Source organism: Balaenoptera borealis (genome assembly GCF_965194805.1).
Source record: "Balaenoptera borealis genome assembly, chromosome: 11".
Lineage (NCBI taxonomy): Eukaryota > Metazoa > Chordata > Mammalia > Artiodactyla > Balaenopteridae > Balaenoptera > Balaenoptera borealis.
Genome location: NC_138868.1, coordinates 87,235,885 through 87,259,458, shown reverse-complemented (window position 1 = coordinate 87,259,458; position 23,574 = coordinate 87,235,885). Strand labels below are relative to the sequence as shown.

The window sequence follows — 23,574 nt, the reverse complement described above, 5'->3', positions numbered from 1 at the left end:
GGTGCTTTGAACATAGACAGGCAGCCTTCCTCTGGGAGGGTTTCACTGTGCTAGGCTAGTAGGCTAGTCCAGCATCTAGGACACCGTGAGCTCCTTTTTCTGCCTCACCTTTTGTTCTGTAAACACTCAAACCTTGCTCAGGTGCTGAAACATGTTTATTTTCACCTTGCTCCCCCACCCTCTTCTGTTTAAAATAACAGCTGGAAGATTCATTGAAACTCTTTGCGTTGGTACCTCAGTGATATTCTATATTAAAATCTTTAAAAATTGAGGTTGTATGCCCTTGTAAGAAAATATTATTTAATATTGTGCCTATACCGTAAAACCTACATAAAAAATCTTGGTTATCTTTAAAAAGAGACCACAGATTCCAGCATTTATAAACAAGAAAATATTTTCCTGTAGTTATTTCTGAAAATCCCTTCTAAACATCTGCGTTTTCCTTCTAACTTAAGTTGCTTCCCACCTCCTTCCCCTGAGATCTGCTGCCTCTCTGTGGGAGAGCAAACTTCATAGCCAGTATAAAACAAACAAACAAAAAAATTAACAAACAAAACCCCATAACAGCAATCCCCCTCCTCCAAATTTCTAATTTCCTGCACTTAAAACAACTAAATCCTAGGCTATCCTTATAATTCAAGGATCTTAGGATCTAAATGAAGGATTCGACAACTTTGAAACCCTACACAAACCCAAGATTTTACTTTTATTATTTACTAGTTATTAAAGTATCCAACCTTCCTGATTAAGGAAGGCTGGATGGCAGCAAGGACCGCGGAGGCATAGGCGAGAAGTGTGAAAAGAAGAAATCCCAGTTCTGCCTGGAAGACTGCCTGTGAAAGAGCCCGACTCCTCCGGCAGTTCCACGCCGGGTTTTGCAGGCGGCCGCAGCTGCCTCCCCTGTCTCTCTTACCTCCTTGATGTTCGGCACTATTTGTGGCCGGCGTGGTGGAAGGACACAGTGAGGTTCTCACCCCCGCCCCCAGCTCCCATCCCCAGTTCCATCAAAGCGAACCCGGGCCAGCGCAAGGATCTCCGAGTTGCGAATGTGCTGAGGCTGGGACTGTCACTCATTCTCCGATCAGCGCGTGAACGCAGCTCGGTGGCGGCTGGCAGGAAACAATTCTGCAAAAATAATCATACTCAGCCTGGCAATTGTCTGCCCCTAGGTCTGTTGCTCTGCCGCTGTCCACACTCGCTGCACGGGGGGGGGGGCAGAGAATTTACCGCGGCAAGAACATCCCTCCCGGCCAGCAGATTACAATGCTGCAAACTAAGGATCTCATCTGGACTTTGTTTTTCCTGGGAACTGCAGGTACATTTTCAAAATTAATATTCGCAATTTGATTTGCTAATTGAACCCTCCCCCCACTCCTCTCCCCGAGGAACGCTGTTATTTGGGGTGGTTTTACATGGAATGCTCAGGGTGGTCATTTTCGTTGAGCTGAGGAAGGAGCGCGTCGCCCTTGCTGCCCACCCGAACCCTCCCGGGCTGCCTGGACCGGGGCAGCCTCCCCGCGTAGCGAGTGCCGGGCGCCCCTCCAGCGCGCCCGCCCTTCCCACTTTGTGTGCCCGCTGCGCTGGGAGCGGAGCAGCCCGCTCCCGGGACGCTGCGGCCGCGCCGGTGATGGGCAGCGCTCCATCCCCGAAGGCGGGTGGCGGGCGGCGGAGCGGGGGAGGCCGCGGTCCGGTGGTGCAGCCGCACAGGCTCGGGTTCTGTGGGGAAGCGGCTTGTCAGCCCCGGTTCCGCGAAGAGTGAACAATAAGGCCGGGGCAGCCGCCCCCGATCGTTATTTCCCCGGGTCTAATAAAGTGGGGCTCGCCGCCTTTGCGCCTTTCCCCCCGGCCCCGGCCGAATAACGGTTTGAAAAATGGGGCGAAATGGGCAGAATCTCAGGGCTGTGTGGCCGTTGTTGCACCCCCGTCGGTATGACGTTAGTTTTTCATTTGCCAAATATCTGGTTAGTTGCAAAGCCTGCTCTCGGCCCGGAGCAAGGAGGGATGGGAGGATCGAGCGCCGCGTTTTGACAGGAGGAAGTGCGGAGGGGCGGAGGGCGAGGAGGGCGTGATCGGGGTTGCCTGGTGTGTGCGCGCGCGCGTGTGTGCGCGTGTGTGCCTTCACACGCACCGCGAGCCCCATGTTGCGTGGTGCGAGAGAAGAATGGCAGGTAGCCGCCCGAAACACCTCGCCCCAGTCTCCTTTCTTTGGGCGAGGTTCCTGACCCTGGCAAAGTGCGAACAATAGGAGCTGGGAGGAAGACAGTAGTGATGCTGCCGCGGGTTGCGGGGGCTGCGCCGCCGCCCATAAAACCTTGGCGGCAGGGAGGGAGGTTTATTTCATTTGGGGTATTTCTATCCCGGCCTCCCTGGAATATTCTTCCGTGCGTGCCCACCCTTCCCTCCAGCTGCTCACCCCACCCCGCCCCGCCCCGCCCCGCCCCACCCCAGGATTTGCGTTTTGGAGCTGACGGACGGGGAGGGGGAAGAAAAGGAGCAGGAACCGGAGAGAGCTGGGTGGGGTGGGCAGACATTCTCGGTGGGGGGCGTGCGCTGGGAAGCGCCCGAGGAAAGCCGGGCGGAGGGGTCTGTGTGTTGTGGCCGCCGCTGCCAGCCGCCGCTGGAGCTGCCCTAGACGGCCGAGCCTGGGTCGGGGAGCGCGCGGGGCGGGCCGGGGAGCACCCAACGCGCCCCCTCCCCGGGCGGCACGAGAGACGCGCTCCGCCGCCGCCTCAGGCCAACTCGGGTCCCTCCCATGGCGACCAATCAGAGAGAGGCTGGCTGGGCGGGAAGCCGCGAGAGGCTTTTATTTCGGCGCGGGTGGCGGCCGGGAGCTGCCAGGACCGTCTCCCGGTGCTCCAGCGTAACGGTCTCTCTCGCCCCCCGCCGGGAGGAACCCCGCCCTGCGGCGGGGTCCCCAGCCTGCCCAGTTTCTGAGGAGATAAAATGAAGTCGAGGTGGTTACCGGGAGGTCTCCTGGTCTGGCCCGCCCGTGTTTCCCCACTCGTGCCTCCTTCACGCCGACTTGGAGCATCCCTCCCGCCCCTCCGGCACACACACACCCGCGGAACCGTCCAGACCGGAGCGTGCTGCCTGGGAGGGCGCAGAGGCTGGGCGCACCGACACGCGTGCGCTGACCGGCGGGCAGGGGGCGAAGCTGGGGGCGGGGCCTTGGAGGGGTGGTGAGGCCCCCAGTGAGGGGTAGGGGGAGGGGGTCGGCCAACCCCAGCGGGCTTCTCGCTCTGTACCGGCAGTCCCCGGGTCAGCTTCGCCCCCACCCACCCCGCCCGGGCATGCCCTTTCCCATCGTGTCCGTGGGACTCCCGGGCGCGAGTTCCCCGCCCTGCACGCGGGGGGGGCGTGTCTGGGACGTCCTCTCCTCTAGATGGGGGCGTAACGGTAGAGACCTGATTTTTGGTAGGCCTTTAGGGGGGATCGCCCAGACACCCTTTCCAGCGTCGTGATGGGTGTAACTCTTGGTGTTGGGATCCCCAGGGAATCCCAGATTGGATGTTCAAGGCTGCCCAGGCAAGGGTGGCATTCTGACCGGTGTTTTCTGGAAGGAAAGCGTCCTCGTTCGTGGCCCTAGTAACGTGAGGATGGGAAGAAGGCAGAAGAGGAAACACATACAAGGTTGCTTAACAAAAGAAAGAAGTTGAGCGGTTTTCCAAAGAGAATTTTCCATTAAAGTATTGTTTTTACCATAGTTTAAAAAAAAAAAGTAGAGTTCAAGTCAAAGGGTCAGGACGAAAATAAAAACGAAAACACACACACATACGTTTTCTTGTTGTTGTTGTTGTTTTTTGGCCTGCAGTGTTCTGTCGTCTCCAGGGACAATGGTTGTTCAGTCTCTGCTCCACTGGGCGCACATGAAAATTTAGATGTAAGGTGTGCTCACCTTAATATACCAAAGGAATCAGGTCTGCTGCCCCTCTGTCATTTTGGTGTCTTCTGCTCCTTAGGAATAAAGTGAAACGTTGTGGAATTACACAGCAAATTTGAGTTTATTCTAGCTGCAGTTTTAGATGTTTTGTGGAAAAATTGTTTGATGGAATTATCTGGAATGGTTGTTAAGTCATATGTTTATTTGATAATTTTATAATCCTCTGCCAGTTTAACTTGGAAGAGTCAAGGAGTGATCAGGACTGGTTTTCTAACAAGTAGCACCAGATTAAGAACAAAGAACACCTTTGCTACCCAAAAGCTAGCTTGCACTGTATTTATAGTATATATAATATCATTTACTAAACGAATTAAGGTATGTTTCAGCAGAGTTTGCTATGAATACCGTTATGGTGAGCTATATTTTTTCATTGGTTTTCATTTCAATATCAGTAATGTATCTTTCTGAACAAAATTTAATGGAATGTAGTAAAGCCATATTTAAGAATGTGGGAAACCTTTTACAACTCTGTCCAAAAACTGAAAAGTTAATTATTTTTCAACAACTATTAGCATATTTTAAAATATTAAAAAAATAACCTAAACATTATTTAAAATTCAACAGAATTAAACGAAAAGAGAATAAAATTCAGACATTGTGGATGTTTGGCCTGTCATTTGTTTAATAGTTTTTGAGTTGCTATTCCCACTACGAAGATTCTAAAGATCTACCAACTGGGGCTAAGTTTTCATTAGTCTAACACTTAACATTGTTTTTTAGAGTCAGTTTTCAAGAAGCTCCCCCTGTCTTCCCCTAACACATTGAACTTGATGATTTCTTTCCAGATACCTTTACCCAGGATGTTTTTTAAAAAATAATATTAAAATAGCAGAAAATAGCAGGACACATGCATGTTTAATAAAGGAGGTTCATCTAAGACTCTATGCTAATTGATTAAACTGAGGGTTTGTTGATTTAAGTGGCTATTGTTTCTCGAGCTTGATAGTTCAAGAATTAAGGCACTAATTGTTTGCCAAAAAAAAATTATGGTGTGGGTGTGCTGTTTGCAAGGACTGTAGGTGCTTAGTCAAGGCAGCAGTAAGAGAGAAAAGTTAGTCACTGGAACCCCAAATTCTGAGTTTTGCATAGTGCTTTTCTTTGGAATACATTTATCATTAATTGATTTCCTCAAATAGGTAATATGTCATTTAATGTAAGTAATCTATATCTATATTTTTTCTTCATAGGGAATGACATCTTAATTGCCTTTCAAAATAGCACCATTTTGTCATTCAAATACTAATCTTTAGACATGACATGTTTTTGTTTGCTGCAGAACTCAGTTTTGTAAATTACAGACAGCATCTTGTAAACTTTACACTGCTTGAAATACAGACTTTGGAATTTCTGATCCAAGCACTGAAATTTTTAAGGTGACAAAGCCTCTATTTAATATTAGTTTGATGAATCCCCCACATTTATGGTCTTCAGAGTTACAGAACTGGGGCTGCTTTCCAGACTGAAAGGGGCTTCAGTGCTGCTGGCAGACCTCCAAAGATATTTTACAGACAGTTCTTCCTGTCTTGGTGGAAAATAAGTGATCGACTACCTGTTGCTAAAGAACGGTTTGAACTTTCCCTGCTGATCTTGGGTTTGTGGTGCTGGAGAGCAGAACCAATCAGCAGGGAGGGGAGAGAAGGGACTGGCACCTGCCCCCATCAGTCTTCTGGGAACTGTCACCCTGGGAGGAGACAAAGGCATTTTAAAAAGGCTCTCCTGCACTATTTAAGTATTGAGCTTTTGAGCACACACATGTCTTATGCTGTCAATATAAATATTTTAATGTAAATTCCATAACTGATAATTCTTCGGTTTAGTCACCTAACGGATATATAGGCTAAGAAACTTTTGGAACATTAAAAGAAGTGACAGGAAATTATACATAGCATTTTTCCAGTCTTAAAAATGAGTTACAAATTAAACAAAATTGAAAACATGACTCAACAGGCCATATAATGATAATAGCTCTTTGAGCTTTGAATCAAGAAGACTAAAGGTTAAGATTCCTTTAGTTAAAAAGGAAGAAATAATACGATTCAGAGGAGAATTTTATACATCTCTTAAAATGGTGAGTCTCTGAGCAATATTGTCAGAGACGGCCTCTTAGGAAGAGTGAATGCCCAAGGACCTCTCCGAGTCCTAATGAATAGGTCTCTGTGAGATCCCAAGTTTTTCATATGAAAAAAAATGTAGTGAAACTATTATTTGTAATCCAGGTAGATGTACTTACTACTATAGAGCAGTACAATGCAGAAGTCAATCTGAAGGTCAGAGGCATGTCAACTCTAGCCCTTTTTGTTATTACCTCTTGGTGCCAAACCTTAAAACCATTTGCTGATGTAGAGGGACGTAAATTATTTGGCGTTTCCAGTGGTGCCATTACACTCTTTTATTTCACGGTGTGGAAATGCTGTCTCTTGGCTGAAGATCCTCATTAGGAGCCTTGCCTTTTGATGTTGGCCTGGGTGCCAAATGGTGGCTTTTCGGGCACTTTCATTACATTACACTGTTAGGCCATGCCCCTGAGTTCACTGTTTTCAGTTAGGTAGACACACTTTTCCCTTCCTGCAGGATTAATTTAACTTCCAGGCAATCACTCAAAGAGGACTATACTAGAAGGACAAGACATTTGGTCTATCTTGTGTATATGTGTTTTTGATTTAAAAAAAGATTTTAATAAACCTGTTAGGCATTCGTTTTCTCTCAGATATATATGCTTGCCTTTCAATTCAAAGATTGCCTCACTGGTATGACTTGAAAGGCCTCTGCATAACTTGTATTCCACTGGATACTCTCCCTGAGTAGCTTTGATTTGGAGCTGCAAACCCTGGCAACATCTGGCCCTGTTTTCCATTCTGTATCATTCTTAAGAGGTCTGATTACCTCACCATTTAGGAATATTCATAGTGGTATCACACTGTTAGAGATTGGGTTACAATAGGTATTCTCTTAAATAGTTCATCAAATATGTTGAGTGCCAGCTTTTTATCATCAGCTCTGTGGGGAATTACAAAGCACCATGATGACCTAAATTTCTGCTGTCAAGGAACCCTGTGAGTAAAAGAGCCTGGAGATTAAGTGTGGCCAGCGGCCTAGGGCCCTAGGGTGAAATCCCAGGCATACGGATCCTTTATTAGCTCTCTGATCCTGGGCAAGTCAGTTCCCTTCTCTAAGTCTGTTTCGTCTTCTGTGAAATGGGAAAATTAGTAACACCTACTTGGTAGAGATTTTGTGAATATTTTCAAATGCACATGAGCTGTGCTTATTAAGGAGAAAGAGGGGTGTATATGGGTCTAGAAAAAATAACTATTCAGACATAATGGTCTTGTTTTAGACAGACTTTAAAAAAGGATGTAATAGGAACTCTACTTCAAAGATGAGAACTAGATTTTTTTAAAATCTGTTTTTAAATATGCCTGCGTGTCTTGTTGGTTTATGAATACTTCAGAGAGAAAGTGGTCTCATTATGAGGTTGAAAGCCTTTAGCACAGGGATGCATCTGGGTCTCATGGGGGCCAAAAGGTCTACAATTTTGAATGCCCTCTTTAAGGAAAATTCAGTACTCTCTTGCTTTCGACCGTTAGAACAGGTCATCAGGTCCCCATCCCCTCCAGAGCCTTGGAAGGAACCCGTGTAACAGAGGAGCCCATGCAAACATCTGACCTGCCGTAGCAACTGTGTTGGTCTCCTTGGGCCCACTCGCTTGAGAATGCAAGCTAATTGTTACAATGTGTTAAACATGTACCTTGTAAATGTTGTGCAGTGCTTTGAAGATTAGAACCATGTATCAAAATCAAAGTTATTTTTGAAAAGAAAAAGCTATTTGACCTTTATTTTATAGAATATCTTAGGTGAGATCTGAGGTGATTTAATATGTCTCACTCACTGCTGATATTTTTTGTAAATTACAAACTGGAATAAAATAAGGTAATTGATATTATTATTCAAATGAGTCAAACATAAGTGCCCTATTGGCGGCGCAGGAAGAGGTTTGCCAACTAAAGGCATATGATACTGGAGAAGAGACTGAAGGTTTTGTTTTAGCAATCAAAGAGGGAATAAACTGAATATATAATCCCAATAAGTGAGTGTGTCTTAATCATCACTATACAATTCACAGAGTGTTTGATATGCATTATATCTTTTAATTTTCATATCTTTTATTCGGTAAATATTTATCAAGCACTTATTGGGTGTTGGGTGCTAGGAATATAGTGGTAGACTAAACATAACATCATTCCTGTTACCTAAACATACATCATCCCTATATAGAGCTTCTAGTCTAATAGTGTGGAGGAATATAGACATTAGCAAAGTAATTCATACACATCTTTATAATTATATATTCTGATTAAAAACTAAGGAAAGGAGAAGGGTGCTATGAGAGTTTATCAGGGGGAAATCTTTCTTTGCGTAGTTGGGCGAGTGAGCAGGTAACATTTAGAGAACTCACTGTGAAGTAGGACGGACAGACGCTCTTCTCGTTTTAAGGCATGGTTGATTGACTACTTAACAAACATTGGTTGAATCACAACAAATATTCCTGACTTCCTTAATTCAGTGAACCTTCCTGAAACCTTGTGATTGTCAAATAGTTTCAGGAATTGTGCTCAGTTTTGGGTTATGAAGTCAAGTAAGATTTGCCTCTGCTTCTAGAGCTTACCATCTAGGGTTGGGGAGAGACATACTCTACTTACAAATAGAGACATGAATTAAATGCCATTGGAGCACAAGGAAGGAAGCAGTTAACTCTGCTTGGGGCTCCCTTGAGCTGGGCATGGGGCACCAGTTTGCCTTCACTGGATGGAACAGGAAGAAGATGTGATTCAGCAGAACCAACACACGGAGATATGCATATATACAGTCACGTTTGGGGAACAGTGTTGGGTACCTTGGGGGAGAGGTGGCCAGAGATGAGGAGAAAAACCAATTCTCTAAGGCCAGATCGTGTTAGGTCTTGAAATAGAAACTGAGTCTAAGAAGGGGTAAGTGATTTACACAGGTGAAGCTGGGACTATAACTTATATTCGTTGGCTGAATTTCATCCTTTTTTAAAGTTAGGATAATTTGAATACATATAGCCTCGGAATACATGCCAAGCAAATGTGAATTTGCTTGGCTTCTGGGCTGACCGATCTGATGGAAGTGAGGGGGCAGTGGTAGGTGGAGGGCAGTATCAAGAGCTTTGGAGTCTGACAGGTCTAGGTTGAGGTCACTGTCACTGACATTCTGCAAGGTGCTGCCCTTCTGAGCCTGCTTCCCCTGTGTAAAATGGAGAAAATGACATCTCCCTTACGGATTTTGGTGAGCTTAAATAAAATCACATATGTAAAACAGGTAATATGCTGTAGGTACTCAATATATTCTTTTAAAAGGTTCATCCTGCATGGAGGTTTTATTTGAAATTTTTATTAAACAGGTGTGCTGTGAATGTGATGTGCAGAGTTCTGTGCTGGAGGCTGAGGGGAAAAAGAAAATACATTTAAGCAAGTTATACCAGGCCTGCAGAGGCTTTCAGATGGCTGGGGAGAAACCACTTACTTTGTTCAAACACTTAGGAAATCCTGAAAGGTACTATGTGAATAAGTGCCTAGAAGGAAGAAGACAGGTAATAATTGTGAGAATTGTTCAGAAAGGCAAAAATTGTCTTGGTTGGTTTAAATGTCTGGAAAAAGATGTGGCAGAGCTAGTACTTGATCTGAAGCTCCGGGGACATAAGGATAAATAAGAGGAGGAAGGACCTAGCTCTCTGTAGACGGAGATGCATCTAGCTAGAGGATTATTGGTATTGAAGAGCAGTGAAAGCAGACTGGATATTGGGACAAATCGTATTAAAATTTTAAATGCTGCACAAAGGAGAGGGTGCTGCTGGAGATGTAAGAGAAATCATTTAAAAAAATATTTAAGAGTATAGTCAACTACAGCAATTGAACGTCTGCTGTGCTAGGCTCTGTATTTGTTGCCAGCTATGAATTAGCAGAGAATTAAGTAGGAGCAAATCAATAGAGATCGTTGCAGTCCTTAAGGGGAGTTTTGGTTTTATGTGGCAGCCACTATAGTGGCTGGACAAAATCGTGAGTTGGTAAAAGGATTTTTGCTGCATTACGAAAAATCAGGTAGATGATGGAGAACCCAGAGGCTAGGAGATAGGAGAGCCAGTTAAAGCTGCTTTGAAGGCCAGTGAAGTCTAATGAAAGTCTTTTGCTTTATGGGGTAGGAAGATGTGTATGTGGGGAAAGGAACTGTTGGGCTTAGATTAAAAAGATTTGGGTTCAAGATTTGGCTCTGCCACCAACTGCTTAGTGAATCTGTGTGAGTCACTTAATACCTTCGAACTGTAATTTCCTCATTTGAGTAGGAGAAGCAAATAAAATAATGTATGTGAAATGCACTGCAAACCAAAACACTTCACAACTCTACCTTTTATTAATAGATACGTAGCTGAAAAGTCTTATAAAAATTAAATTTTATGTATCAGAGGGGCTTGTTAAAGAAATCCAACTGCGATATATTTTATAGAACAGATAATCTTGGAAAGATACGCTTGTAATGGCTTTGGATTAGGATAAAAAGGACACACAGCTGACATGTTGGAGATGACAAATCAACCAGAAGAGGTAGATGATAGGTCCAAAATGGTAGCTGACTGAGAGAGAGAAATAATTTTAAGCAACAAACCCAAGGTAATGAAATAATCATGGTACTGTCAGTATGACAGGGAATTGAGAAGAGGCGTTACCTTGGATGAAAGATGGATAACCTCAGTTTTATACACATTAGGTTTTAGAAAAAATTTGGGCATCCTAGTGTCTTAACTTGTATGCAGGTCAGTATTTTTCAGCCGTGGGTGGTGAAATCTATTCAGTTGGCTTCCACTAGCATTAAAAAGAAGGAAGGAATACAAGGAAGAAAGAAGGAATGGAATAGAATAGAAAAGAGAGTATGTCTTATGTAGTGAGGGTAGGTATTGTTTTGTTAAACTTTTATTGACCCGGTTGTGATGGAAAACATATATCATGTTATGACTCAGATCAAAAAAGTTAGAAAGCTAATCCTCATAGATGGAGGAATATAGGACTAGAGAGAAGGTAAAACTATCTGTAGTGCAGAGAAGGGACAGGATAGAGATTTAATGGGTTTTGGGGGAGAGCGAGAAGTAGTGACAGTGAAAATAATTACTGAGCATGTCCGAAATCTGTTAGCTGCAGATGTAAAACAAAACCCAAAAACTCTCATGTACAATTCCTTGATAGTAAGAGAGCTTACTGTCTAGTGGAGAAAGAAAAGACAACTGGGAATACCAGGTGGCATTTAAAGTCAGAAACGTGCCTAAGTAAGATTGTCGAGGCAGGATAAAGATTATCTGTGCACCAGGGGAGATTGGAACTCTTCTCAGTGTAAGTGAGCTCTGAAGGAGGTTGTAAAGGAAGGATTTAGCGTGGATGAGGTATGTTACTTGTTGTGTGTTTGGAAGGAAGCTTGGAGGAAGCCCAGCTAAGGAGACCAAGAAGACTGAGAGTCGTAGTAGTCTATATTTTTATCCTCTTTTGGTGGAGAGAAAACACCATGAATTAGAACGCGTACATTGTGGAGTCTTTATCACACCCGAAGTATTTATGTTGTTGTGTTTATGTAGCATCTAGAATGGTATCTTGTCCATAATTTAGAAAGTGATATTGAACAAAAAAAGGTAGCCAGAGCCTCGTGGTATGAATGCCTAGGTTAGAGAAGGATGATAATGTTAAATGGAAGAGTTGGAAACAAATGGTATTTATAAGCATAATCCCAATTTTGTTTTAAAAAATCTCTTTCACTTCTTAAGACTGGAAGAAGATTAATTTTTATACCATCTGAGCTTTCTCTGATGAGCTTTATGTTCAGATTGCAAAACAAATAGTGCAATAAAAAAGAGGTAGGTAAGAGTATAAGGAGGATGAGACTCAAGTAGCATCTTTGGATTTGGAGGAGAGTGGTGATCTTAGAGTAATTTCAGTCGGATGGTGAAATTCAAGTTCTTAGAATCAAAGACTGAGTAAGAGCTGATATCCTGGATACTTGACCAAAAAGAAGGGGAGAAGAGGTGTTTGTTGGGAAGGCTTTAAGCTGAGGGCCATCTGGGCATATGTACCTGCACACTGAGGGAGAGAGCCAGAAGAGGTTGGCGAGGCAATGCACCTACCTTTTTAAAAATTTCAAAACATTTTTATTATTGCCAAAGAAATCCCATGCCCATTAGTCATTACTTTTCATGCAAAATCTTTTGAAGTCCGTTCTGCCTGTCACATATTGGATGCATTGCTTTTATCAGATCACCAAAGGAGTGGAAATGGTTGAGATTGACCACTTTTCTAATGTTCTTTTATTCATATTTCATCTGCAAGTGTCCATTCTGTCCACATGAGATACTGCCAATCACCAGTTAAGCTGCAGTTGCTATATGATATTTAGATTTAGGGCACAAATGGAAACCTTAAAGATCTGCTATCCTGGGCATGAGAAGATCTAAATTCAATACAAACACTTTGATTTAAGTTATAGTTATAAATTATCTTCCTTTTTTTAAATTGGGGTATAGTTGCTTTACAATGTTGTGTTAGTTTCTCCTGTACAATGAAGTGAATCAGCTATATGTATACATATATCCCCTCCCTCTTGGACCTTCCTCCCCACCCACCCCCAATATCTTCCTTTCTTAATTTAGTATCTTTTTTTGGTGTTTTAGCGGCAGTGCATACTGTAGGGGGCGCTCTGTAGGTCTTTTATATCAGACTTGATTTTGAAAGGTGGCTCTCCTGCTGTCCATGACCTTGATCCAGTAATTTAATCTCTCCAACACTCAGTTTATTTATGTGTGAGACAGGGATTATAATACCCACCTAAAAGTGCTGTTGTGAGGACAAAATGAGGTAATTTATACAACTGTCTGGCACATAGTAAACTCAGTCATTTTTTTCCTATTTCCCTTCTTTCTGCTAAAGTTCACAGTGAAGGGGTGTACAGTTAGTGTTGGATTTAGATATTGATTATAATTAGAATCACATTTTTTCCATTTATTTTTCATCCTCTGAGAGTTCAGCATTGAACTCACCATGAGTTGCAACTGAGTTAGAAATGCTGTGGCTGATTGCTTAGCTGCTTTACCTTCCATGAAAGCAAAGTCATCTTGATTTTGAGAAAAGTGGAAGTTTAAGAAACAAATTGGTTTATATAGATTCTATTTTCTATTTGCATAGAGTTAATATTAAATCTGTCAATGGTGGAGCCATAATATTTGAAGTAATGGTTGCTGATAAAGAACCTACTGTTGATACTTGATTAATATGGAAGTCATTTGTCTGGCAACCTTTATTTTTTGGAACATGAAGAATGAAGAATTAAGGGAAAGAGTGAAGAAGTGAAGGAATGCAGCCTCTGGATAGCCAAAATACATATCCCCAAAGACCATGCACTGAACTGTACACACTTGACTCATAGGGAAGCCCTTAAAGCCCTTAAACCTTTATTCACCAAGAGCCTATATATTCTTAATTCATTTCCTAGATTCTACCACATTTATAAAGATTCCTAGATTCAGATTAGAATCAAATGAAACATGACCACTAGGTACAGGTACACTGATGGTAAGAAGATGTAGTAACTTGAATGGATGGAAAAATTATGAGAATCAGACTCAAGAACACAGAAAAGCATGTCAGTCTTAGCCATTTAGTATTTGGCTAAAAAGAAAGCCCTATACATCACAAATGCCAAGGGAATGTCTCTAACACAGTGCAGTATAAATAATGCCTATTTATGACTAAACCTCATTTTCAAGCAGCAGGTAACAGTTATATGGACTCAGTTACTGAGCATGTGTCTTTAGTGTTCAGCTCTGTACTAGGTGCTAAAGGAGTTAAGACTATTTTTCCATATAGTTGGAAAAATAAAACAAACTTAAACATAGGCACCATTATCTTCACCAATGGCAAGTTGGGATGAAAGAGGCAATGTAGTTAGCGTTACTCATCTGGAAAATCTACTCATGACACATTCTAATCCCCAAGGATTTAGGACAAAGGAGATTTCATATTTCATTCTTATAAAGTGACTTCGTTACACTGTATAGCTTCTCAGCTTGGCTTGAAGCCCATAGCTATTTATTTACCATTAAGATAAGGTGGGTCAGCTAGTTTGTTTCTTCTCTGCTAAGTTATACTAAATATATCTTGAGATTAAAGATCCTAACTAGTCAAGCAATTGGACTTAATTGGTTGTCATGCCTCCCTTCTTTCTTGAGTTTAATTTTTACTTTTAGCAAAATGAAATGTCTATGTTTAAAAAGTTAGTTTTATAAGACTTGTAACAAAAAACATTAGTCCCCTTCCCCAACTCTTTCTACTCCTTCTTACCCCTCCTTACCCCTCCAACCATTGATTTTGACTCCCCTAAAGTAACCACTTTCTACTCCTTTAGCTGTTTCCACATTTTTTATCTCCATATTTATACTTTCTTAATTTTCAGTCTTAGGTATTATTTATTGACTTTTTCCTATACGCACTGCCCACCACCTCCTACTTCCTTTACCTTAGCCTCCCAATATAGCAATTTTTCCATTTTTGGTTAAACCAGTATTTAATGTTTACATTATTATGACCATGTAAATATTTTTCACAGCTGAGCCTTGATGTATGCTATGATTTTATTCCTTCTACAGTTTTCTGGATTTTTTTGGAGTTTATTATGGCCTCAGTTTTCTTTAACTTAGTTTTCTACATACCTATCATTAATTCATGGTCAAGTTCTCAAACTGAAGTATATATCCCCCTCTCAATATGTTAAAACATGGTTATTTTTTTTCTTCTTCTCAGACATATATCCTAGACCTAACCCTTGTTTTTCAGTCTAGACTGTTAGTTTTCTAGGCTTGTGGCAGTTAATTTATATTTGCCTGATATAATTCTCTACATTGGAAATTGTTTTCCCTGAGAGTTTTGAAGGTGTTGCTCCAGGTTTTCTAGCTTTCTGTGTTGCATTTGTGAAATCCAGTGCATTCTAGTTCCTGATAATTTGTATGAAACTTGTTTATTTCTCCTATAGAAGACTTTAGGATCTTCTCTTTATAGTGTTCTGAAATTTCACTATGATGTGCCTTGATGTAGGTCTGTTTTCATTTATTGGAGTAGATTCTCAGTAGGCCATTTTAGTCTGGAAATTCATGTCATTCAGTGCAGAGAAATGGTCCTACCTCATTTATTTGCTATTCTCATATCTTTTTAATTTCTTTTTCTGGAACTCTTATTCAGAAATTGGATTGATTATCTGACTTTTCTTATCTTCTATCTCCTATTATTCATTTCTTTGTCTCACCAGGCCCCATCCCTTATCTTCTGGGAGGTTTTCTCAGTTTTTTGCCAATATTTCTATTGAATTTTATATTCAGCTGACATATATAACATATAAAACACATAACTATATAAGCATATATTAAAAATTTCTAAGAGCTTTTATGTGGTCTTGATGTTTCTTTGGTAGCACCCTCCTCTTGTTTCTTGATGCAATAATCTTTATATCGCTGAGTATTTTAGAAAATTTTCCTGCTTCCTGTATTGTCTCTTTTTCCTTTGAATTCCTCTTTATTGTTGGGTTTAATATCTCTGCTGTGTTTCATGTTGTCTCATTTCATTTCTGAAATTCTAATGGTCCCTGGCTGTCTGTTGGTAATTAAGGGTGAGACACTGAAAAGCTGTGGGGAAGCTCCATGTGGGTGGGCTTCACCGCAGAGTGATTCTGCAGAGATCTGGTCCATTGGGTGGGGGACATCTGCATCCACACATTAGTACCTGTGTTTTGTCTTGTGCTGATCAGCTGAAGAGAATCCAACATTTTGCAAATTATAGGGTATAAGTCTGACTGTTCTTTTTCTCTAAGCTGACTGGGAGAAATGGTTTGGGGGTATTTTATTCAGTTGTCAAGATTTCATTTAATCCTCCTGTTTGCAGTGGGGCACTCTGCCCTCAACAATGCCTGGTATCCCCAAGAACAAAGTCCCTGTGATTTAACTCTCCATTAATAAAAGTGCAGTCTTTTACTGGCGTGAGGAAGAATGCAGGATGGGAGATGAGATACATGGCTGCAACCCTCCTATGGGTTATGTGTGTGTGTGTGTGTGTGTACGTGTGTGTGTGTTGGGTTGAAGTTAGTGGTGTGAGAAGGCGTGTGGTAAGAGAGGAATTGTGAGTTTCAATTTTGGAGCAGACTGTGAGAACCCTCTGGTGACCTGTGTCTTTCAGTGTTCCTAATTGCTACAAGCCAAAGCCTATTTTTGAAATCTTTTATCTCACATGGTTTAGTATGGAATTTTTGAGATTGGAAGAAGCTTGCACAGTTCTTAAAGGAAAAGGTAAAGGCTCCAGGGGTGCATCAAAGGCAAAGACCTAAGAAGATGAAGTTAAGGCAACTTCAAGAGAATTGACAATTCAGGGAGTTAAGGCCTGTCTCAGATTGTTGAAGAACATTTTCTGAACTAAGGAGCCCTGAAAAGATGCCAGGGTGGCCTGAGATCCCACATTTTTTGGATATAAAGACATGGGCTTGGCAGTGATGCTGTGAACCAGAATAAGAGCAGTTTCATGAACACATTTGCAAATGGCTGTGTCCCAGACTTGTTGGGTAGCAGAAACATTCACTTAATTTAGTACTTACGGAATAACTACTATGTTCTGTGTAGTTGGTCTAAGATGAATGTATTCAGTAGTTTCGTAAAAAATTCTAAACTACTTTCTGAACTGTTTTTGGTTACATTTGTAATATTTATTCCTGTGGAATGACACCAAAGACAACCTTGAAATGTCAGAAAAAAGATAACCAAGAGTTATTTATTCCTTTCTCAGATTTTCCCTTTTGTGTATGTAACTTAAAGTTACTCATGACATGTTTAAAATTTTAAATTTTCATCCAAGAAAACCATCTGTCGTAATGAAGCAAAAAAGGGACATTGTGTGATATCTTCGAAGATAAGAGATTGAAAATGAGTCCATTAACTGCCCTTGATTACAGTTTGAGGTCATTTTCAGCTAAATTGGTTTTGGAATCAGAATTTAAATTACTGGTCAGGCTCAATTAAGATAACTGGTCATGCAGACCATTCATTCCCCTTCCTCCCTTCTCATAAAAGAATATATTTATGGTTTATGGTTCTTCACAGCCATTATTAGGCATTATTTTTTAGAAGATGAAGATTTCACACATTAATTGATTTAGGTATTGGAGAGTAGTTTTGTATCTAAATAAGAAACCTGGATAATCATTTATTATTTGGTTTTCTAGAGATATTTACACCAGATGCTTTTGAAGTCACTGGGAGGTAAATCGATATATTACTCTGTTATATTTTTGCTGCTCTGTGCAATATTAAGAGAATAGCTATCACAGACAACCTCAGGCAGTTACATTGTATTATTTAAATACCATAACAATCAGTGTTTAGTGGGGTATATTTTCAGCAAACATAAATTATAAGTATGTATAATTATTTTAACAACGTAGGTATGAGTTTCTAAATATTAAGCTTTTTGTTTGTAATGAGTGGGTTTAAAATTATATTCTCTTTTAACCAACTCAACAGGAGAGATTTAAAATGAGGAGTTCCACTGTTAATTTAGTCTTCACTTTCATCTTTTTATTTACTTATAGACTAGAACAAATAAATTCGTTCTGTTTCTTTTGTAACTACAAACTTCTTAACTTGGAATTTAGAAGTACAAAAGAAGAAAACAGTGTAAACCTACAGTGAATATGGTGGTGATAAATATGGGGTTGGTTATGTATCTGGTGATGTCTGGAGAATCTGAGCAGGTAAGGGACTTGCACTAGCTAGACACTCCAACGTCACAAGGAAACAACTTGAATGACTTGCTGATGTCCCTGAAATGATGCTCTTATCTATCCTAGAAGAAAACTGATGATATGCAGGTGTCACAATCAACTCCTCTTGGCCTGTCATCACATGCCCTGGGATTTGGGTCTATTGGCAAGAAGATGGATTTGATTTAGGCCATAATTAGTATTGACCTACATATAATTTTGAAATATTTTGACTGAAATTCAATTTGAAGCCAAAAGTCTCATCCATATATAACACCGTGTCTTAAAACTCTAACTATAGAGGTTTTTTAAAAAATGAACATAAAAATCAAATGTACATTTTGACGTTTAATACATTGAATAGAAAAATTCATATCCCTAGCAAAACGTTTGAGTTGTTGATGATTGTTTTGTTTGAAATATTATGTGGGAAAGTCAGGTAGTTGTATGATTGGAATCTCTTCCTGAGACTATGTAGATGGAGATAGGCCACCCCCCAAAAAAAAGAGACACAAGTAAAATTTTTAGTAAGGAAAGTCTAATGTTATATCTGCTAGTTTGCATTTTCTTGGAAACTTTGGTAAAAGTCACCAAGGAGACATGTGATTAGAAATGCTTCCTAAATTATTTTGAGATTAAATGTGCATATGTATGTAATCTGTGGATTCCATTGTCTTTGTGATATTGTTTTATTGAACAAATTCCATTTAATTTTCTATCAAAACATAGCCTTAGCCTTATATTGAATTTAACAATAGTTTGGAAAAATCATAAGTTTTATAAAGGCACATACATATAAGTTAGATGGGTTAACATTAAAATGTAATTTCTTAGTCTTATTTTGGAATTTATAATAAATTTTTAAAATCACGAGTTTGCCAAAGGTATATGCCAGTCAGGTCTTGCTATTTAAAAATGAAGTGCTGTTTCTTGCAAAGAAGGTATAGCTTGAATCCTGTTTCACACAAGTGAGTTTCCTAGATTTGGGGGAAAAAAATTAATATATTGGCATCCATGGTTGACCATAGACTTAAATATAATACAAAAAGTTTCAAAATCTAAATTGTCATTGTTTACAAAATATTGGCAAATTAGAGCTAAAGCGCTTGGCGTTATTGTTATTGTGTAATCTGTTTAAAAATAAACAGTGGAAATAATTGTAGAAACCTCTGGGTTTAGAAAAGCTTGTTGGTGGTTCTTCACATCCTCCTAAAAAAGCAGGCTGTCGTTGCATATTAATCACTCTGTGAAAGGAAGCTTGCCTTATTTGCATTGTGCATGCACCAAGAAGTCCAATAGTGTGCCTGAGAAAAAAATGGGGGGATTGTAATTGTTGTTGTCAAAAGGGTTTTTATTCCATTCAAGTGGAGAAGCTGAATGCTGGAGAATTAGTGCAGTGTTTTGTGGAAGAAGAGTCCCTTTTGCCCACTGCATTTCATGTGGTGCAATCCCAATGGGTTAGGATCCTGAACATTGGGTTGAAGAGGAGATGCCTCATCTTCCTCGGATGCAACCGATGCCCCTGTAGATCTCTGTAATTTTCCAAGCACTTGTTCTGAATCCCAAAAGAGTTAAATTGAGATTTTGGCGATATTTATAATATTGGAAATCTCAGGGGAATTAAACATGAACCAAAAAACGTCTGCATCTTAGTGTTTATGTTTTGGGGTGTAGGGTAGAGATACATAGTATAAAATTAAGTGAATTATGTAGTAGCATTTTTTGGAGAAAATATGTTACTTAGTTAACACCTTGAAGATATAATTTGCCCCCCAAATTGATTTTAAGTGATTTCTTTGGAATTATTTTAATAATGGCATCTTTGCTTCATTGTATTTTCAGACTCATTGGCTAAAAATAAACACTGAGAATAAGCAGAAGAAATGTTCTTATTGAGGCTTTCTCTTAATAAGATCTTATTATTAGGTGAGCTACTTTTAGTTCATCTGTGTTTCTCTTCTACCCTGGTAAAACACATCTCCCTGAAGCCTTTCCCTGATCTCCTAGTTCTAGTCAGTTCTAGCTGGCACCAGCCTTGTGAGCCAGTATAGTTTCCAGAACCTTGACATGTACATTAGTTATTTTGGAGGTCTGTTACTTTAGGCTGATTTAATATCCTTTACTTGTTTTTAGCATCTTTTAAAAAATTCTGCACAGTCTATGGCATTCCCAGTTAGACTTTGAATTTTACAAGGAAGGGAATGTGCCATTATCTGTGTACACATCTTTTGACAAAATGATTATGTGTAATCATAGAGACAAAGCTTATTATTCTAAATGGTTTTGTTAAAAATTAGAAGGTGGTTAACTGATTTAAAAAGTTGTACACAGGTTTTACTAAAAACTACTTGGCTTTGGTATATTTGGCTATCAGTGTAAGTACTTTTTATTGCCTTCTTTAATATTGTACAGATTTGGTTATTTGACAGTTGAACACAGATCCTCTGATGATACCATTTATTTTATTTGAATTGCTTCCTGCAATATTCATGTATATGGAAATTGTGTTTAATTGGGGCTCATGCAGAATATTTCATAGACACATTTAGTGTGTGTTTTCATTGTTATTCTAAAGAATGGCAGGAGCCAAGATGTAGTTTGAAAAAATAGGACCAGTAGAGGCTGAAAAAGCATTTGACAAAGTGTAACACCTCTTCATGATATAAGCACTCAATAAACTAGGAATAGAAAGGACTACCTCAATCTGATAAAAGGCATCTATGAAAACCCAGAGCTAATATAAAAGTGGCCAATAGGCACAGGAAATATACTTGGCATCATTAGCCATCAGGGAGATGCAAATCAAAACCACAGTGAGATACTACTTCACACTCACTAGGATGGACCTAGACAATATTATGCCTAGTGAAATAAGTCAGACAGAGTAAGACAAATACCACATGATATCACTTATATGTGGAATCTAAAAAATAATACAAATGACTGTGTATGCAAAACAAAAGCAGACTCACAGACGTAGAAAACAAACTTCTGGTTACCAAAGGGGAGAGGGAAGGGGAGAGGGACAAATTAGGGGTATGGGATTGAGAGATACAAACTACTATGTATGAAATAGATAAGCAACAAGGATATATTATATAGCACAGGGAATTATAGCCATTATCTTGTAATAACCTATACTGGAATATAATCTGCAAAAATACTGAATCACTATGCTGTACACTTGAAACTAATATAATACTGTAAATCAACTATACTTAAAGACAGATAATAACAATGTTAGCAATGATGTGAAGAAATTGGAACCACCATACTTTGCTGGTGGGAAGGTAAAATGGTGCAGCTCCTTTGGAAAGTAACCTGGCAGATCTTAAAGTTACCACATGAACCAGCAGTTTCACTCTTCTAAGTGTACACATATGTCTGTACCAAAACTTGTACACAAAGGTTCATAGCAGCATTATTAATAATAGTCAAAAATAGAAGCAACTGGGGGCTTCCCTGGTGCTCCAGTGGCTAAGACTCCGCACCCCCAATGCAGGGGGCTTGGGTTCAATCCCTGGTCAGGGAACTAGATCCCACATGCCGCAACTAAGAGTTTGCATGTTGCAACTAAAGATCCCTCATGTCACAGCTAAAGATCCCACATGACGCAACTAAGACACCTGGAGTGGCCAAATAAATAAATAAATATTAAAAAAATAAAATAGGGAGATTAAAAAAAAGAACACTGAACCATTAAAAAAATAGAAGCAACTGAAATGTCCATTTACTGATAAATGGATAAAGAAAATGTGGTGTATCCATACAATGTAGTATTATTCGGAAATAAAAAGGATGAAGTACTGATATATACTACAACATGAATGAGCCTTGAAAACATTATACCAAGTGAAAGAAGCCAGACACAAAAGACCACATATTGTATGATTCCATTTATCTGAAATGTCCAGAATAGGAAAATCCATGAAGATAGAAAATAGATTCTTGGCTGCCTAGGCCTGAAGGGTTGGAGGGAAATGGGAAGTGACTGCTGATATGTATGGGGTTTTTTTGGGGGGGTGATGAAATGTTTTAAAATAAGATAGATTGTGATTATGGTTGGACAACTGTGAATATACTAAAAACATTGAATTGTATAGTCAATTTGGGTTAATTGTATGATATATGAATTATATCTCAAAGCTGATACACACACACACACACACACGTGCACACACACACACACACAGCTGGTATATGCTGTCATTTGGAGGGAAACAAATGAACCAGAGATTTTTTTCCCAGTGGAATCTGTGAAAGCCAAAGTGAAATTTGTTATTTTATTAAAATTAATTTTGGTAGATGGAACAAAAGATGGTATAAAATATAGAGCTATGAAACTAAGCATCACCCAACACATTTGTTGATGACATACCATGAGACTCCATGGTATAAAAGTTTGAACATTGCTTTATTCTTTCATAAGCTTTCAGTTGCCTAAGATGGAGCTCTTTATTTTTTAAAGATATAGACCCCCTTAAAGATAACTGCCTGAAGGGAAGGGGTTGTCATTGGGGAGGGTCACATGCAAGCCTTCTGGGGGGTCTAACAACATTCTGTGTCTTGAACTAGGTGGTGGTTACTTCAGTTTTGAATTATATTTGAATTATATTAATTCATTAAGCCGTGTGTTTTCAGGCAATGCATCATTCTCTATGTATCATATTTCATAATAAAAAAGCATACATTAGAAAAATATAATCCCGTTCCTTGAGACATTTGCAGTCAAATGAAATGTTACATATGGTATTTAGTAGCATATTAAAGATCAATAGCACATATTTATGCTAGCATTTTATTACACTAAATAGATGAAACTTCCTTTGGATAACCCACCGCCATCTGTTTGACCTTGAAATTTTATGCCAGTAAAGTTTTGTTTTCAGACTTCCTTGAGCTTTTATACAATGTAGGCTTGGCTGATGGCAGCGTCTGTGAGCTGAGAGAGGCCAATGTGGATTTTCTCCTTTTGAACAATTCAGAGTGGTGGTAATTTTTGCCCTCTTGGTGCAGAGATGGTTCTGCGGGAGACCTGAGAAGATCGAGAAAGGCTTGGACAGTTTCTTCCAAGGGAGTAGGTGAAGGAAGAGAAGGAGAAGGCATGGAGGCATAGCCTCTGAAAGTCACACGGATTCACCAGGGTTAGACCCAGGAGAGGAAGACGATGAGATGGCAAAGGGAGACAAGAGGCCAAACTGTGGACAGTCTTGCCAGCTGGGCCAAGGCTCTTGCATGTTCCCTAGAGATGCGTGATTCTCAAGGGAGAGAGTTCACGTGGGGGATAGGGAAGCAGCATACCATGGTCTTGAGGTAGGTGTGAGAGTTTTATGTTTATCAAAAGGAGAATTTCTCAAAAGGCTAAACATAGAATTACCATATGACCCAGCAATTCTACGACTAGGAGTAAACCCAAGAGAATTGAAAACAGAAACTCAAACAGATACTTCTATGCCAACATTCACAGCAACCCTATTCACGATAGCTAAAAAGTGGAAAACAGCCCAGTGTCCATCAACAGAAGAATGGATAAACACAATATGGTGTATATGTACAGTGGAATATTAGCCATGAAAAGAAGTGAAGTTCTGATATATGCTACAACATGGATGAACCTTGAAAACATTTTGCTGAGTGAAATAAACCGGACACAAAAGGACAAATATTGTATGATTCCACTTCCATGACATTTCTAGAACAGGCGAATCCATGGAGAGAGATAGTGTCTGTCCTTGGCAGAAAATAGATTACAGAGGCTGGGGGTAGGGGTAGTTATTTTCTAATAGGTACAG

General features: G+C 40.2%; 1 protein-coding gene across 28 annotated transcripts in view; it reads left to right on the top strand.

Annotated features, from left to right (window-relative positions):
• Positions 1-1,073: 1,073 nt before the first annotated feature.
• The window catches only part of LOC309606410 (neural cell adhesion molecule 1), a 309,239-nt gene continuing 286,738 nt past the window's right edge, over positions 1,074-23,574 (top strand). For all 28 annotated transcript variants that reach the window (XM_082343462.1, XM_082343453.1, XM_082343460.1 and 25 more), the window contains exon 1: positions 1,074-1,315. In XM_082343462.1, the coding sequence (XP_082199588.1) occupies positions 1,264-1,315 (52 nt within the window). In that variant the 5' untranslated portion in view covers positions 1,074-1,263. The remainder of the gene's footprint in view (positions 1,316-23,574) is intronic.